General features: G+C 41.7%; 1 protein-coding gene across 3 annotated transcripts; it reads right to left on the reverse strand.

The window, feature by feature from the left end:
• Nucleotides 1-1,309: 1,309 nt before the first annotated feature.
• Nucleotides 1,310-15,137, reverse strand: ANKRD22 (ankyrin repeat domain 22). Of its 3 annotated transcripts, XM_064514008.1 has the most exons (7): nucleotides 14,594-15,137; nucleotides 6,189-6,380; nucleotides 5,859-5,959; nucleotides 4,326-4,365; nucleotides 3,928-4,005; nucleotides 2,579-2,677; nucleotides 1,310-1,789 (listed from the first exon to the last, which is right to left on the reverse strand). In XM_064514008.1, the coding sequence occupies exons 1-7, from the start codon at nucleotides 14,612-14,614 to the stop codon at nucleotides 1,712-1,714; spliced, it is 609 nt and encodes a 202-aa protein (XP_064370078.1). In that variant the 5' UTR covers nucleotides 14,615-15,137; the 3' UTR covers nucleotides 1,310-1,711. The 3 variants fall into 3 exon arrangements, with proteins under 3 accessions (XP_064370078.1, XP_025977439.1, XP_025977440.1); XM_026121654.2 differs by lacking the exon at nucleotides 5,859-5,959 and having other exon boundaries at nucleotides 4,326-4,433; nucleotides 14,594-15,131; XM_026121655.2 differs by lacking the exons at nucleotides 4,326-4,365; nucleotides 5,859-5,959 and having other exon boundaries at nucleotides 14,594-15,133.
• Nucleotides 15,138-15,393: the final 256 nt, after the last annotated feature.

Below are 15,393 nucleotides of genomic sequence, written 5' to 3' on the forward strand. Positions count from 1 at the left end.
CGACTTGGCAGCTGGGGAATGAGGAGATGCAGATCCATCAGGCAAGCTGCACTCCAAGCACCACAGCACCTACCTACGGAAGTATTCTTGACACTGGCAGTGAGATTGTTGCAAGCTGTCCAAGATAACGGCTTCGACATTTACATAGCCCTATGTCTTGACCATTCTTTCTTCAAGGAATTTCTGCAGCATGGAAAAGTAGTCAGTTATTTTCCCCTTTCAGGTCACTAGCCCAAAGAGATGATAGCTTCTTTATCAACTATACCAATTACTCACATTACTCACCTATAAGGTGACCTGGTAGGTAAAAGAGTGCCTGTCCCCAGGTTACACCCAAAGTGGTCATTATTACAGGTCCAGACAGGTTAGCTTTGTTATCCTGGGTTTTCTGGGTGAGGCCTCAAGGCCACGCTGAGGAATCAAGACCCCTTCCAACACCATGGTGACACTCACAAAATGTATCTGTCTTACACAGTACAGGAAATGTACTAACTTGTCCATGTACTGGTCTAGCAGCCTTTTGCAGTGTTGATCATGACATCTAGCCTCTGAACCTACGGCAACTTAAACAAAATGGCCCACACTGTTAACAAAAATAAAGATTCACTAGACCAAGGAAGTAAGCTGAAAGGAGATTTGAAAGCATTTGAAAGGAGATTCCCCTTTACTGCTAAATTAGTAAAACTAGAAAGTGCCAGGCCACCTTAATACATTGCCTACCATTGCAGGTTTTCTTCTTCCTTTATTCTACGCAAGGAAAGGCACCTGAAAAAATTTATTATTTTGGCATATGCACTGCCTGCTGCATACACTTACTGTGAAAAGCATACTATAGTGTCCAGTCCCCTGGGGATGATGCATCTGGCTCCCACCAATAGCATTTCATACACTGATTTTTTCTTCCTCCTTTAGCATATTATTTACATTGGAAAGCTATTCAAGAGACTTCTCTTCTGAGCCAAAAACATGTTTTAATTATTATTTCTTAATGCACTACAGGGACCTGTGAACTGGTTTTCTTTGTGATCTCCAACAACTCATTCAATCTCTTCTTGCTGTTTCTTTTATTAAAAAAAAAAAAAATCCTTCCCTGGCAGCAATGTAGTGAGGATTAGTTAAGGTGTGTGAAACTTGTAGCAGAAGGAGGAAGTGCTAAGAAGCCCTAACGCCCACTGACAGAACTATTTTCCCCAGTCACTCCCACTGTAGGAGGAAAAAAACTAAAAGGAGAGGTGCCAGACCCTGCATAAGCTGTTGTACCACAGTGTTCAGTTGTCAAGTGTATCTTCTTGATATAGAAGTAAAATACTCACTCTAAATGATATTTTATTTTTGCACTGGCTGCCAATCATGATGTGCAATTTGTTACGTTTCCAGAAATAATATAGCCAGCTTTCAAATCCACATGCCCGGGCAAGTCAAGCAATAAAACTGGGTGAGGAGATGGGAGGGGCAATATCTTGAATACTATTGTAAACATTCAAGGCTTAGTAAAAGCAAATGAACTCCTTCTAGCCACATAGCCTTGGGAATACTGACAGCTCTCCAACACACAAAACAATCAAAGTCTGCAGAAAAGAATGGATGGATTTGGACAAGGCCTCTGACAAATATTAGCCTCCAGCAGGACTCCTGCTGCTGCTGTGCAAGACATTGTCAGACTGGGTAATTTTCTCATGTTCCAGAGCTCTTGACACCATCTCATCAAGTACTATGAAGTTTTCTTCAGCATGCTTTCGATGTTGCTGAACTGTAATCTTCTTGCTATATCCAAGGGAGTCTCCCCCTCCTGAAAGAAACAGATGAAACATATTGCAATGTGAGAGATACAGACCAAGTACAAAGAGCTTCCCTGAACTTGCCACCCGTTAGGCAAGACTCTCCTGCATGAGTTTCATTGTCACATTGTTGCTCTGAAACAAAGGTTTCAGAACGTGCTGGGTCTAATACTACTCTCACTGAAGTCAGCAGGCAGAGTCCTTTTGTCCCAGTAGTGACAGCCATTCCACTGTTTCCTGGGGCTATTGTCCAAAGACAGTGCAGAGCTAAGAGCTGACTTCAAGCACAACGTGGACAAAACATGACTCATCTCAACTGAGCAATGCAGATACTTTCGGGTCAGTATTTCTTTGGACAGCATTTAACAGATGAGCTTCTCCAGCAACAGAAGCAGCTTGACTCTGCCCATTTCAGAGAACTAGTATCTAGTATCACCCCCCTGCTGCCAGCCTCTCAGGAAAAGCTGTAGAGTGAGCAGCTCTGAGTTAAGAGGCACCATGAAGGCAGCTAAGAGATCTGCCAATACAGTGGACATCTAGGCAGCCTTTGCTAGTAGGAGTCCAGTAGTGAAGGACTCTGACTTTAAAGGTGCTGCTGCCAAGGAGGGCAGTGGGGCTGCTGCTTTATACTCCATAGCAAACAAGTCTGCTGGCAGGAAGCAGTGGACCCTTGTGGGGCTTTTTTCTTTGTTTGTTTGTTTAGAAAAAATAAAGGGCGGGGGGCACACCAACTAAGGCCTGTAACATACTGGTTTACCATTTTCCTAGAGGAAATACAGTTATCAACTTCACCTTCTTACCTGATTCTTAACAGAAGGGTCTGCATGAGCGTCAAGCAGTAGAGAAATGACTACCTGGTTTTTCATTTCACAAGCATAGTGAAGGGCTGTGCTACCAGACTGAAGGGAAACAGAAGCAGACGGACTTTATTTCTCTACACCTTAAGCAGACCTTAGGCAAGTATGACCATCTGTAGGCTAATCAGTCTCCCCCATAACAGCTAGGTTGGAGGGGAAAAAAAAAACCCACACACCCCACACTACTCCTGTCCCAGTACGCTACACAAAGGAAAACAAATGCATTCTCATAAGAGCACTAGGAATGAAGAATCATTCCTATCCCAGGACACAGCTGCTAAAACAGGCCTGATCCCTTTAGCAAGAAGCCAATAGCTCTTTGCTAACTTCAGGGGATTCCATAATTTTTATCTCGACAACTATGTGTTACACAAGACTGTTTGCTCACACTTAAGTGCTTTGGAATTTGGTTGCTGCTAGAATCTGGGTTTCTCCTTTTCTGCCTTAGGGGAAAGGAGCTCTCTACCACATCCAAGTATGCCAGTGGATATAGACACCATATGTGGCAGATCAGTGCACTCTGAAGACCAAGTGAAGACGCAGAGGGTAACACTGGGCACGACCTTTGTCCACAAATCTGCTCCAGTCCAAGAATTCATAAATGGTGATAGGCACTTGTAGGAGCAGAACCTTTACAGGATCAGGTTTTTAATACGTAAGTGTTTCAACTGAGCTGGCTTGGATTCTTTTAAGAGGACATTGGTCAGAAAGAAACTGACAAAGTTGATGTAGACCCAGAGAATCACTTCCCTCCAGAGGAAGGTATCTGGGAAGAGTCCACTCAAATTTGTTAAGTTTGCAAACGTCTCACCTCAGTCACAAACACAGAGCTAGAAGGCATTTCAACGTACCATCCATTCTGCCTCCTTCCTCTGAAGGAGGATATCACAGGTTGAAAAGGCCATCACAGCAATCCAAAAGTTGACAATAAAATATAATATTCTAAGGTAAAAGTGTACATCCAGCACTGTCATGCTGGTTTTCACTTGCTGCGTTTGGAACTGTTGTTCAGACTCCAGAGCTAAGAAAAATACTAAGCTTGAATAAGAAAACTGCACTGAGCTATCAGGGGAGAATTAGCTCCATGTACATTGCAAGACTATATTGTAAATGTCAGGGGAAAACTTCTCCTGCTAGAGGCTCTGCTACATCAAAATCAATTCAGTGCCTGATACTACCCTGACATCAGGAATATATTCCTAGCAGTTTGCTGGCTATCTAGAAATAGATGTCTGTTTTTAGTAATGTTGCATGCATAGGAGCCACATGTGCATTTGTACAAATCCACTTACGAAGTCTGCAGCATTAACATCAGCACCAGCTCTCAGCAACATCCTGATTAGGTTTTCATTCTGCTTAGTCTTTGAGACCTGTTTGGCAGAAGCGGAAGAGAATAACACAGTGAACCAGTTAATTTGCATCCAGTACGAAGTAGATTTTTTTTTTCTCCTTGATTTTTTTTTTTCCAAATGGAAGTGTCTGGCTTCTGCATCACCCAATTCTATCCCTCCACCAATTACAGTCAGAGCAAAATCTCTACTTCTTCTGCTGTTCTTCATCAGTCCTTGTTTTAAAAAGAATAATTCATCTGCTCCAGGGGTTCCTGCCCTGAAACACTGCCATAGGACAGGTGATAAGGGAAAAGGGAAAGGTACAGGGTGAGAGAGGTTCTGATTTCATCCAGACTCACCATGAGAAGATATCCAATGAGCATAACTGGCATGAGGATAATGATGAGCAGGTAGTCAAGGAAATTAAACCGTTTTCTCACAGCATAATGCAGACAAGTGCGCTCCTTCTAAATACAGAAGGACTCTCTGATTAGTATCAGATGCAGTTAATTGATTATATTTGATTAGTATTAACAATACTAGATCCTCCTGTATTTCACAAGCTTTCTTTCAAGTTATCTGCTAGAAACATTCTCTGATCTGCAACAGAAACAGATACATCCACCTTGCTTCCTTCAAATAGAAGGATTTTTAATGCACGCAGGCTCATGGAAACTGGGCGCCGCATGAAAGAAGTATGTGGGATCCAAAGGATTCCAAATGTATGTCTCCAAACTTGGACTTGGCTGCAGACAGAAAGAGAGCAGAATAGAAATCCCATGTGGCTATTACTCCCACCCAGCAAGTTAAATCAGCAGGAAGAATCCCACAGCTGCTCCTGTTACAGAAGTACTGGCTACTGAAGCAAAGATGTAAGTGAGTTTATGGCATCTCCTGTTAAATCTCCTGCAGGTACTACTCACTGGAGTTTGACAGACCAGGTTACTGTGTTACACTATGGCCCAAAACAAACACAAAAGCCTTCCTGTACAGTCCACAGCTCCCCACTCTCAGTCCTGCTACTGAGCATTGTAGCTGACCTCCATACCCAGGGACCAATTCCATCTGTGAAGGTGAAGAACAGACAAGTTTCAGATGACCAGGTAAATTTGGAAGATGGTTGCCAATGGTAAGAATGATCTTACTGCAAAACACAGAACCCTTTCTAAAGGAATTTGAGGTAAGAGGGAGAGTCTGCATTAAGGGCAGTTGGGATAGAATATGCCACTCACCCTACAAAAACATTTGTTGTTCATCTATGAAATAAACACACACACTGGAAACCAGAGCTACAGAATAGCACACAAGCACATAGGCACATGCTGAACATTGCCTTAGAGTACGAGATGACACATTAGAGTAATAGAACAGCCAGAAAAAACAACACTGCCCATTTACGACCCATTACATTAGTCCAGCTCCTGCAAACATAAGTTAGGAATGAAGCTAGAGCATGAATCTTCACACTACTTTTATTTGCAACCTACGAGCAACCCTCCCACACAAACGTGCTTCCTCATCACCTTAGGGGAAATAGCCAGTCACAGCTATTGTGAAAGGCAGGTAGGCTTTTTTTTTTTTTTTTTTTTAAACAGGTAAGAGAGTGGGGAAAAAAGCAGACAGGAAACAAGCCCTGTTCCCCACCTCACCCCACTCCCCACATACACACACACTATCATGTGCTCAGGTGACAGCTGTTCCTCAAACAGGCTGAGCTACTGTTCTGTAACATGACAAAAGCAGGTCTGCAGAAGGAGTAGGGTTTTCACAGGGTCAGTCACTCCTCAGGGATACTTCCTTGAGAGAAGAACAAGCTCTCCTTCAGACCTTCCTCTTAACCAGGGTGAGGAAAAAGACTGTGGGAAAAGAAAGTCTACAGAAGGAACGGATACAAGCTGGAGGGCAAGATGAATGCAGAGTGCTCCATAGGTGAGTGGGCAGAACCTACAAGGGGCTGAGGAAAGGCAAGAGCCTGGGTGGCATACAATATTACCTAAAATGGGAACATGAACACAGAGAGAAATTCAGGTTGGCAATGCTTATTACCTTGTGTTCATTAGCAAGTTAGAAAAATAAATGAGGAGATAAATGAAAACAAAGGTTTATTGAGGTATGATTAGGGGGTCAGACTCATGCCTCAGTAGGCGGTAAATGTTCCTATATGCACACTCCAAAAGTCTCAAAGAACAGCCACTGTAAAGGATAAATCTGTGGCCACTTACCTTGTTTCTGAGGTTGACATCAGCATTTCTTTTTAGAAGATAGCTAACTATTCTGTCGTTCCCCTGTTTGCATGCACAAATTAAGGGTGTATCTCCACCAAAGCTGTCCTGGATGTTCAAATAATCGCTGTTGTTCTCCAAAAGGAGCTGAACTTCATTGAAATCATTATTATAAGCAGCCTGGCAAATGGGCTGAAGAGAGAAAAAAAAAAAACATTCAATCAAAACAATCACTACACTAGTAAGTCAGAATGGATTTCTTAGCTGCGCATCCCAAGAAACTGCCAAACACTTTTGTCAGAAGTTGTAATTCTAGGTGACTTCCAGAAGATGGTGGTAAGAGATACTCCTGCAGCTGCCACACAGCACCTCTCAACAGAGTGCAGAAATCTGACACTGCTTTTACACAGCAGAAATGAACTTTCTATTTGTTTTGGACAATGTTGCTATAATCCAAGAAATAAATCTGGCCATAATCAGCCACAAAAAAGGGGAGGGGGGAGGGGGGAGAAAAATCAGCTCCTGATCTCACAGGAGTTGGTCACTATATTAAACAGCAGGCACCGAGAACTGAGATCTTTACTGCTCAAAGGCACACAAGCCCACATTTATCTGAGTTTACAGCAAACCTTCCTTACTGCTGAACAAGAAGCACCACTCCTGCCTCATCAGTTCTCAGAACAGAACTACATTTCAGGTGAAAATTGAGCTAGAAGTTAAACACAACAACAACAAACAATATTTCTTTCCCAAGGAGCCTAGTGAGAATGCTTATGCATAACAGGCACCATTTCTTACACAGATAAATCAGAAAATGCTAGTTTTGAGTCCAAAAGTTAAACTTCTTACCTAAAAAAAATGTGCGTGTATGCTTACAGCTCAGATTCTGTTCGGCTTTTGAGATCAGCTCTCTGCTCAAGGATTTGCTCAGCATTTCCAGGCATCCCTGATCTAATCTGTAATTCCTTTTCTCTCCAGCAGCAGGAGCTCAGGCTAAGCAGAGACTGAGAATGATAAAGGCACTCTCAGTTTCTAGCAGCCTAATGGATACAGGAAACAACGGTGGAAGGAGTCAGGCAGGCTGATAGCATTTCAAGTCTTCCAGTCAAAAAAGAGAAGAGGCTTTTTCTTTTCCTCCACCTTTACTACCGAGGTTTTTCTTCACCATTTTCCAAGATAGCCATTTTCTTTAACTAACTATATTATCTGCAGGTTTTTCCTTCCCCTCCTCCCTTTATCACATCCTCAGTATGCTAAGTGAACAAGATATAGCCTGGAACTCTGAGCCCTTTCCTTGCTCCCTCCTGCTTTTAGCTTTTTAATGAGGCTTTTTTTTTTTTTTTAATTTACACTATGGGGAACTAACTTTGCATCTATAACAAAAGGTTGCCTCCAACATCATTCATTTCTGCTTAGCCTTCTGAACAACTGCACGAGAAAAATGATTTTTCCTTTCTAGAAAGTATTTATTTACACATTAGCCAGACCTTGCACCACTTCCTGCTTTATTATTTCAGGCAAAATCTACAAAGGATACATGTAACAATGCAATGTAAATTTGCATCATCTGTAGGCTCTTAAGAGCCTACATGTGCCATATGCTATTATACGCTTCTCCAGAACCAGAGCTCTTTTAATGATTTTGAGAATGGTTCATACATAAACGCCTCTTGATTTAAGTAACCTGGGCACCTGTGCCACCTAAATGATTAGTTTACTCTAGAGCCTCCTCCTCTCTGTCATTTTGGCATCTAGTACTGTATCTTCATTTCCAGGAAAGAGAAGACCAAGTGGAACATATTTGCTCTGCAGAATCTATTTGTGCCTCTGATTTCCCTACTATTCTTGCTCGTAGTTATTGGTTTGCTGTATTTAAGGAAGCAGGAGGTTTGCTGTTTGACTGAATACCCGCTCAAATCCCAACTGTTTACCACACCACTTACTCTTTTTTGGTCTGGTTCTTGCTAGTTCAGCAGCTCGTGTCACCAAATAATATGCTATGGTGCTTTTCTTTCTGTGCTGCCCCTGAGACTTTTACTTGCTCAGCCATTATGTCCAAGGCATCCCTGACTGATCCTCTCATTGAGATGTACTATCTTTTTCCAAATCTTACACCACTGTTGAATCAAATTCTAGAGTTATGAATCATGATAGACCAATTACCATTCCATAATTCAATGTATATTATTTGGGCCTGCAGACATGCGTAAAGGTGGGCACCCAAGAGTTGTGCATGCTCTTTTGTGCTCTGAAACTAGCTGTTCTAAGAAAATATCTCAGGCACAGAGAATGTAAGGAAGCAGTTCTCACCCATTTGACCAGCACAAGTTAACACAAGTTAATTGAAGCTTCTTGCTACAGAGAACAATAAAAAAATTCAAGACTATGGTGCAACTTCAGTAGGGACCAAAAAAGAACTGGCTTGCATACAACAAGCTCTTAGAAACCAGCTCCAGTTTTGCAATGCTGCTGAATAAAGTGTTTCATGCATACATAAGGCTGTCTTCTGCAGTTTGCCTCAGCTTCTTGAGTACAAGCTATAGTTCATCCAAGTGAAAAGGGTAGAAGTCATTTCCCTTTATGAAGATAGACTGTACGGAACTGCCTCATCCCATGACCTGCTTTGCCTGCAGCATAAAAGCCCTCTAAAAGAAAAAGGTGCAAGTATCAGCCTCAAAAGATGAGCAGCACAAAAAATTCTTTCACTACTGATTGGAAGAGATTGGATTTTTAGATGAAACAAGTGAGGGAAATTTTAGCTACTACCACCAAGGTAAAGCGCAGTGCTGTTCATTCTCAACTTTGGTGATACTGCATTAGTGCAATGACTCAGAAGAGTCACACTGAGCCAAATGCAGCCTTTGAGTAGACCCAGTGACTTAAGGAGAGTTAACATGGCTTCTTTTGCTTAAAGGGTATGTCAGGGACACGTTACGTAACTCAGTAGTGGTGCTATTGTCTCAAAAGAGAACAAATGCTTTCTGGAGAAATTCTCTCTCTCTCTCATTTGGAATGTGGCGCTACAAAACACGCAGTGCCTGGAACTAGAGCTTGTAACCTGCACTGGCCTCTCACAGTTGTAGCTTATAGACCTGCTCCCTCTTTTTTTCCCTTTATTGAAAAGGGAAAGTGGATGTTTTATACGTTGACAAAAGTATGAATACTTTCTATCTTCTTTGACAAATACAGAATCGTTCTCTTTCAGTTGTTACTTGGGGGGGTGGGGGAATCTGTGAATGCATGCTTTCCACACACTTCCCCAGGACCTCCCCTCCACCTCTGTTTATCTTTGCAGCCCTGAAGAAATAAGGGTCCTTATTTATCTTCCTCTGAAAAATAAAACTATTTAAGCACCATTTTTTCCCCAGTCCTGGAAAACACACATTTCAGTTTTTACACACACACACACACACACACACACACACACACACACACACAGAGTCTCTAAAGTGCTTGCAGATTTCTAAGATTTCTCATTTGCAAATTTTACTTGTGCTTGAAATATTCTCACTGGCACTTTCACTCCAGTAAACAGTCAAACACAACACAGAAATACTTTAGTGTCTACTCTGCCCCTTGCTCAACTTAGCAGAAACAAGGTGTGGGGGCTTCCCTCCCACCAAGGGCCAATTATCCAGAAGGCAAACAGGAATTATCAGTCTCCTCCAGATCAGAACCTCTTCTCATCAGCCACTTCTTGACTTCTTACTAACATACTGATATAGAATGTAAGCTCTATTTACATGATCTCCAAGTCTAGACTGCAAGATGATTTTCTTTGGCCTGCCCCTTTTACCCTAAAAGGCAAAATTTCTTGGACAATACAGGATTCGTATTAGCTGTAAATTGATCTTCCTTCTTAAACCACACAAGATTCTTTTATCCTCTGCCTCAGGGGTGCTCTCTACTCCCCTTCTGCATGACAGCATGCTTCCTCTTCCAAGACCAATTTACCATTTTTGCAGATTACATGTCCCACTTTCCATCACTCTCCTCTTAGGAGAATCCTTTTAAGCTTTTTTATTATTATTATTCCAGTGCCCCAGGATTCTTTGTAAAATTGATTCTTTCACACATTAAGATGCTCTATTCAATCTCAGAAAAGAAAAAAAAAAAAACTCACAACCAGAAAAACCTTTTTCTTTTCTCCTGGTTTCACAGGATTGTCTTGAGGCCTGCTTTCACTCTGCTAGTTTGCATTCTAGAAAAACATCTCTTTTAGCCAAAAGGAAGTATAATAAAGATGAACACATTCATAGCTGAGATTTTCAATACATCTACCACACTGATGAACTACCACACTGAACACGACTGGAGGAGGAAACATAGCACCTGTGTCGTTAAGAAAGTGAATAAAACGATCCAAACAACTATAAGCATATTAGTCTGATCCCAATAATACTCAGGACTTCAGAGAAAATGTGCTGGGAAAGAATAATTTAAGATATTAAAAATTACAAGTAGGTGACAATCAGTCACCTGTGTAAAGCAGACATCAGAAACTGCAACCAGTAGCAGAGAATATATCAGGCAGTCTTTCTCACAGAAAGAGAAGAAAGCTGTCATGAAGGGTATTCAAGTGGGATAGTGGATGCAGTTCTTGCTACCCGTGTTCAGCAAAGATAAGCTCAGACTGTGGCAGGAGCATAAAACCTGTACACAAAAGAGGAGTGTAAAGAGCCCAGAGAAAGACCGATTTGCTTAGCTTGGCCTAGGAAAAAAGAACAGTGTTCCAAAATAAATTGAAGGGAAGTATTAGGGAAGAGGACAAGCCTATTAACTTCAAGGAACACAGTAAAAAAGTTGATGCATCTGGCCAAGAATAAACTTAGCATGAAAATTAGAGAGAGATTTCTATTCACGTGCAGAATAAAGCTCCAAAACAGGCCTCCAGTAGCAGCAGAATGGACACAAAACTTGACAGGTTTCAGGTTGGAACCTGAAACTTTGAAAGGATTTTTGTGATTGCAAAACTACTGCCAGAAGCCACTCTTACTTTCTGGGGTTGCCACTTTGGCAGATCTGTTTAAATCAAGACTAACAATATCTAAGACTTCCTGTTTTAAACATATTCTCCAAATCTTGCTCAGAAGGTAACTAACGGTTTCTTACATATACACAGTAACACAGCAGCGTCAGTAGTATCTGGAATATAAGCTGTGAGGCCAGTTACACTGCTTGCACCTAGAGTTCAGACAGTGTTTTCTAGAGACAAAGGATTCCAAACAAGACCCTAGAAAACACATTTCCTATATGCCTACAAAAAAGCATAAAATCTAATAAAATCTGAAAGCCCTCACCCAGTTTTCTACAGTATTAGAAGGCTTCCCCAGTAGTGGTGCAGCTTAACAGCCAGCTTCCAATTTATATTATTGTATTACCTATCCATCATACATCACAGGGCAATAAACTTACCTCATACATACTCATGGTAACTAGGCTTCACATGCATAAGGAATGCAGGATCAGAAGAATCCAAAGTTCACACCTCAGAATTAGACTCAGCTGCAGAGAGATGCAGGAGCACAAAGTGCAGAAATCTCACAGGGCTATTACCACTGCCTGGCAGCTTAGAACAGCAGGGAGAATCCACACAGCTCTGCTTGTTACAGACACACTGGCAACACAGGCCAGCACTTGTGTAACGAAACCCCTGAAGAAAGCATCAGGGGGAGTTGATGTCACAACCCCTGGAGATGTCGGCAGTCCCAGACACACAGACCAGAAAGCGGCTACTCTCACCTACACCACACTGCTTATGACCTCCCAGTGGCCTGACCACCCCCAAAGAACTCAGAACAGACCTAGCCCTTCTCCTCAGCGTAGCAGGGGAGATGTTGCATAGGCACGTAAAACAATACCTGCAATACAAACGAGAGCTTTACGTCTGAAGGGAGGGGAAGCTAAAGAAAGAATTCTAGCTCAGGCAAAGAGGAAGCAAGTGCCTCCTTGGCCTGTCTCGCAGTAAAGCCCTCCACCTCTGCTCTCACGCGTCTGCGGCACCACCTAACATTCAGACAAGCTGCACGCTAGGAACCTAACAGCATGGCACTGCACAAATTGTGTGAAGGAACGGACAGAAAACAAAGGATCACAACACCAGACTCCTTCCACCCTCACCAGTGGTGCCTTTTCCCTACCACAGATTCAGCGATAACCATGAATCCAGGTTCTCCGGGACCCAGGCCACACTGCTCTGCCAGGCTGAGGCAAGCAAAGGGCAGACGCTGGAGATGGGTTCTGGGAGAGGAAGGAAGCGGGATCTAGGAGTTCCTCGAAACACAGTTGTGTGCATGCACGTCTAAGAACGAGCTCACTCAGCTCTGCTCAGAAGCAGCCACCACGGGGCACTCAAGCACATAAACTTCAAGCTATTCCAGAGGACCTCCCCATCCGTTACAGGAAGAACTAGCCACAGGAACAATGCCATGTAAGAGCCTATACGGTCAGCATGAAATTAGGGGCTGAGGATTAGATATGCTGATGACTGAGTGCTCAACCAAGTCAGGTTTTCGAAGAAAAACTGAATATCGAGTTTTAAAGCACAAGCTCTATGGTTTAGGATTTCTCTTTCTACAAATACCTCTTCTACAAGCCCTTCAGGAGAGGATTTCATTGTTCAATATCTTAGTGTTCAATAAAGGAGAGAAGTGGTCACAGGACAGGCAAGGATTTTCATAGGTAAAGTCACTCAGGACAAGATCACCAGATGAGGGGATACAAGTAGAAAGACACTGGCTCTCAGGAAGTATGACAATACTTATACACAATTGGTTTTCTTTACAAACTATGGGCAATGTGATTCAAATCAAGATCTAGTAGTTTACTTGGATCCAGAAGAATTGCCACATCTGAATTTCTCTAACTGTTTTAGAGTTTCGTGCATCTCCTTCTGCTTGGCTTGGTTGAGGTAGTGGTCAAGTACCAGATATTCACTAATGTCTAGTGAATATGCCCCACTTGAAATAAAAGTTCAAGGTATGACACTATAGACAAGGCATTTAGCCACCAAAGAAGAGGCTGAGTTAAAGCTGGTCTTGGAACTGTGACAGCCATTTCAGATACCTTTTCCTCTGAGAACTGCAAGGGACTGCTAAAGTTACATAAGAGTTTTGCAGTTCTTTAGACAAAACAGAATCACTTCATAAAGCCCAGCTATTCTGAAGCACTCCAGTCTCTTCCTGTGCACTAAAATTCATTCAAAGGCATTTTACAAACTAGACAGAAAAGTCTAAATCTTGTTTGGAAAGTTGAGAAATGTACCAGTATCCATACTGTTCAGCAAACAGAACTCATCACTTTGTCATTTATAATACTGCAGATTTCTACCACATATAAATAAACCCTACTCCACCCAGAAAATTGCACCTCATTCAAAAACTTTACAGGAGGAAAACTAATGAATATGAGATTATTAACTAATAAGCGTGACAGATATGGACAGCATTTAAACCTTCTCTAATTAAACACCACTTTAATTAAACTAAACGACACTAGTTGAGTGTAGAATAACAACTCAGACTAGCAGATCTGGGGAGAAGAAACAATTCTTTTCAGAATGAAATGCAGTCTAACCAGTCCATCAGCTTATGAATACAGAGATTCAAGCTCCCTATAGTACTGAAAAAGGATAAGATACTTGATTTCATTGATTACTCTCTTAAAAAATAGAAGGGTGGCTTTCAGTATAGAAATGTAACCTTTTAAAGGACCAGCTACCTAACACTATCTTCAGAGAGAGAAAAAGCAGCGCTATCCGTTGTATTCACAATCTAAAATGTCTAAAACCCTCATTTGTTCTCAGTTGTACTATTGGTAAGTTTATAAAATAATGAATATGTCTTAGGTAGTATTTACACTAAAATGCAGGGGCATGTTAAATGGACCAGGATCTGGGGACAAAGTCAAAGACGGGTGGGGGCGGGGGGGGAGGGGAATCATGTTAAAAGAAAAAAAAAAAAAACCAAAAAAAACCCCAAAAAACCCCAAACAAACGTGTTCCTGAAACGAACATGGCAGGGGTGGCAGGGGTGCTTGTCTCCTTCGACACTAGCTTTATTATCAGTATTCAGTGTAAACCAAGCAGTTCGTTTGTAGTTCTTAATTATACATGCACAGAGCTCAGAACCACTCTGATCTCAGAGAACAACAGAAAATGCTTATTTAACACATACCTTTTTCTGTGAAGTCACAATAATTACATCAGTTACTGTCTTTTTTTAAAAAACTGCTACAAACAGTATTTTTGTCAGTTTGTTATAGCCAAAGCACAGCATTTCTAGAGAAAAAGAATTTTCTAATTTTTATAAGCCTGTATATGGGAAGCCGGAAAAGGAATAAAACAAAGCAAGTGTATTTCCATATCTTCAATAGCTTCAGATACTTTGCAGAAAATGGTCACATACCTCCGAATAGAGTATCCCCATGCCTATTCTTCGATGCTTGAGTTCCTTCTTGTTTATCGGCCCAACAAGTTAGCCTTACTTTGAAATGCTGTTGAGCTTGTTTAAATCTGGTTAATATTTAACTTAAAACGTAAGTATTAATCTTTCTCAAGCTACATTTGCTTTACGTGCTTTCTACTTGGTAGTGTGAAAGAATTGTCTTCAGAAGCCCAACCCAGTGAAGCAAACTTGAGAACAGAAGCTTACAGGAGACTGACCGAACAAGTTACAACAGACAGAAGTATTTTCCTTTGTCATTTTTGCAACAGCCTCCGGTTGCCTAAAAGGAAAGTAGCCAAACAGTGAGAGCAAAACAAATTTCACAAGTGAAAAAAGGGAGGGGGGAAAAAGAAAAAAAAAAAGTATGAAGACTAAGATTTAAAATAAGCAACTAAGAATAATAGCTAGTTTGTCACCCAAGCTGTAAGAATGGAGCTTCATCTATGTCTGACTTGCATATAACCTAACTCCTCTGCAAGAGCACCTCAGACGCCTACAGGGGAAAGGAAAGGAATCAGATCCCACACCTTTAATGAGAGTTCTCGGTATAATTAGCTTCAGTCTCTTATTAAATAGGCCAGCCCCTTTCATCATCTTTTGCTCACTCTCCTCTTCCTAGCCCTGCCCAAATAATGAATGCGATTCTCCTTAGCCTGCTAATTTTACACACTTGTCAACTATAGTGGAGCTTCCCTAGGAAGAGAGTGATTCTTGCTGACTCCACTCCATTCAAGTGTTTATAGCTCTGAGGATAAGATGCT

This window comes from Dromaius novaehollandiae, chromosome 6 (assembly GCF_036370855.1).
Source record: "Dromaius novaehollandiae isolate bDroNov1 chromosome 6, bDroNov1.hap1, whole genome shotgun sequence".
Taxonomy (NCBI): Eukaryota; Metazoa; Chordata; class Aves; order Casuariiformes; family Dromaiidae; genus Dromaius; species Dromaius novaehollandiae.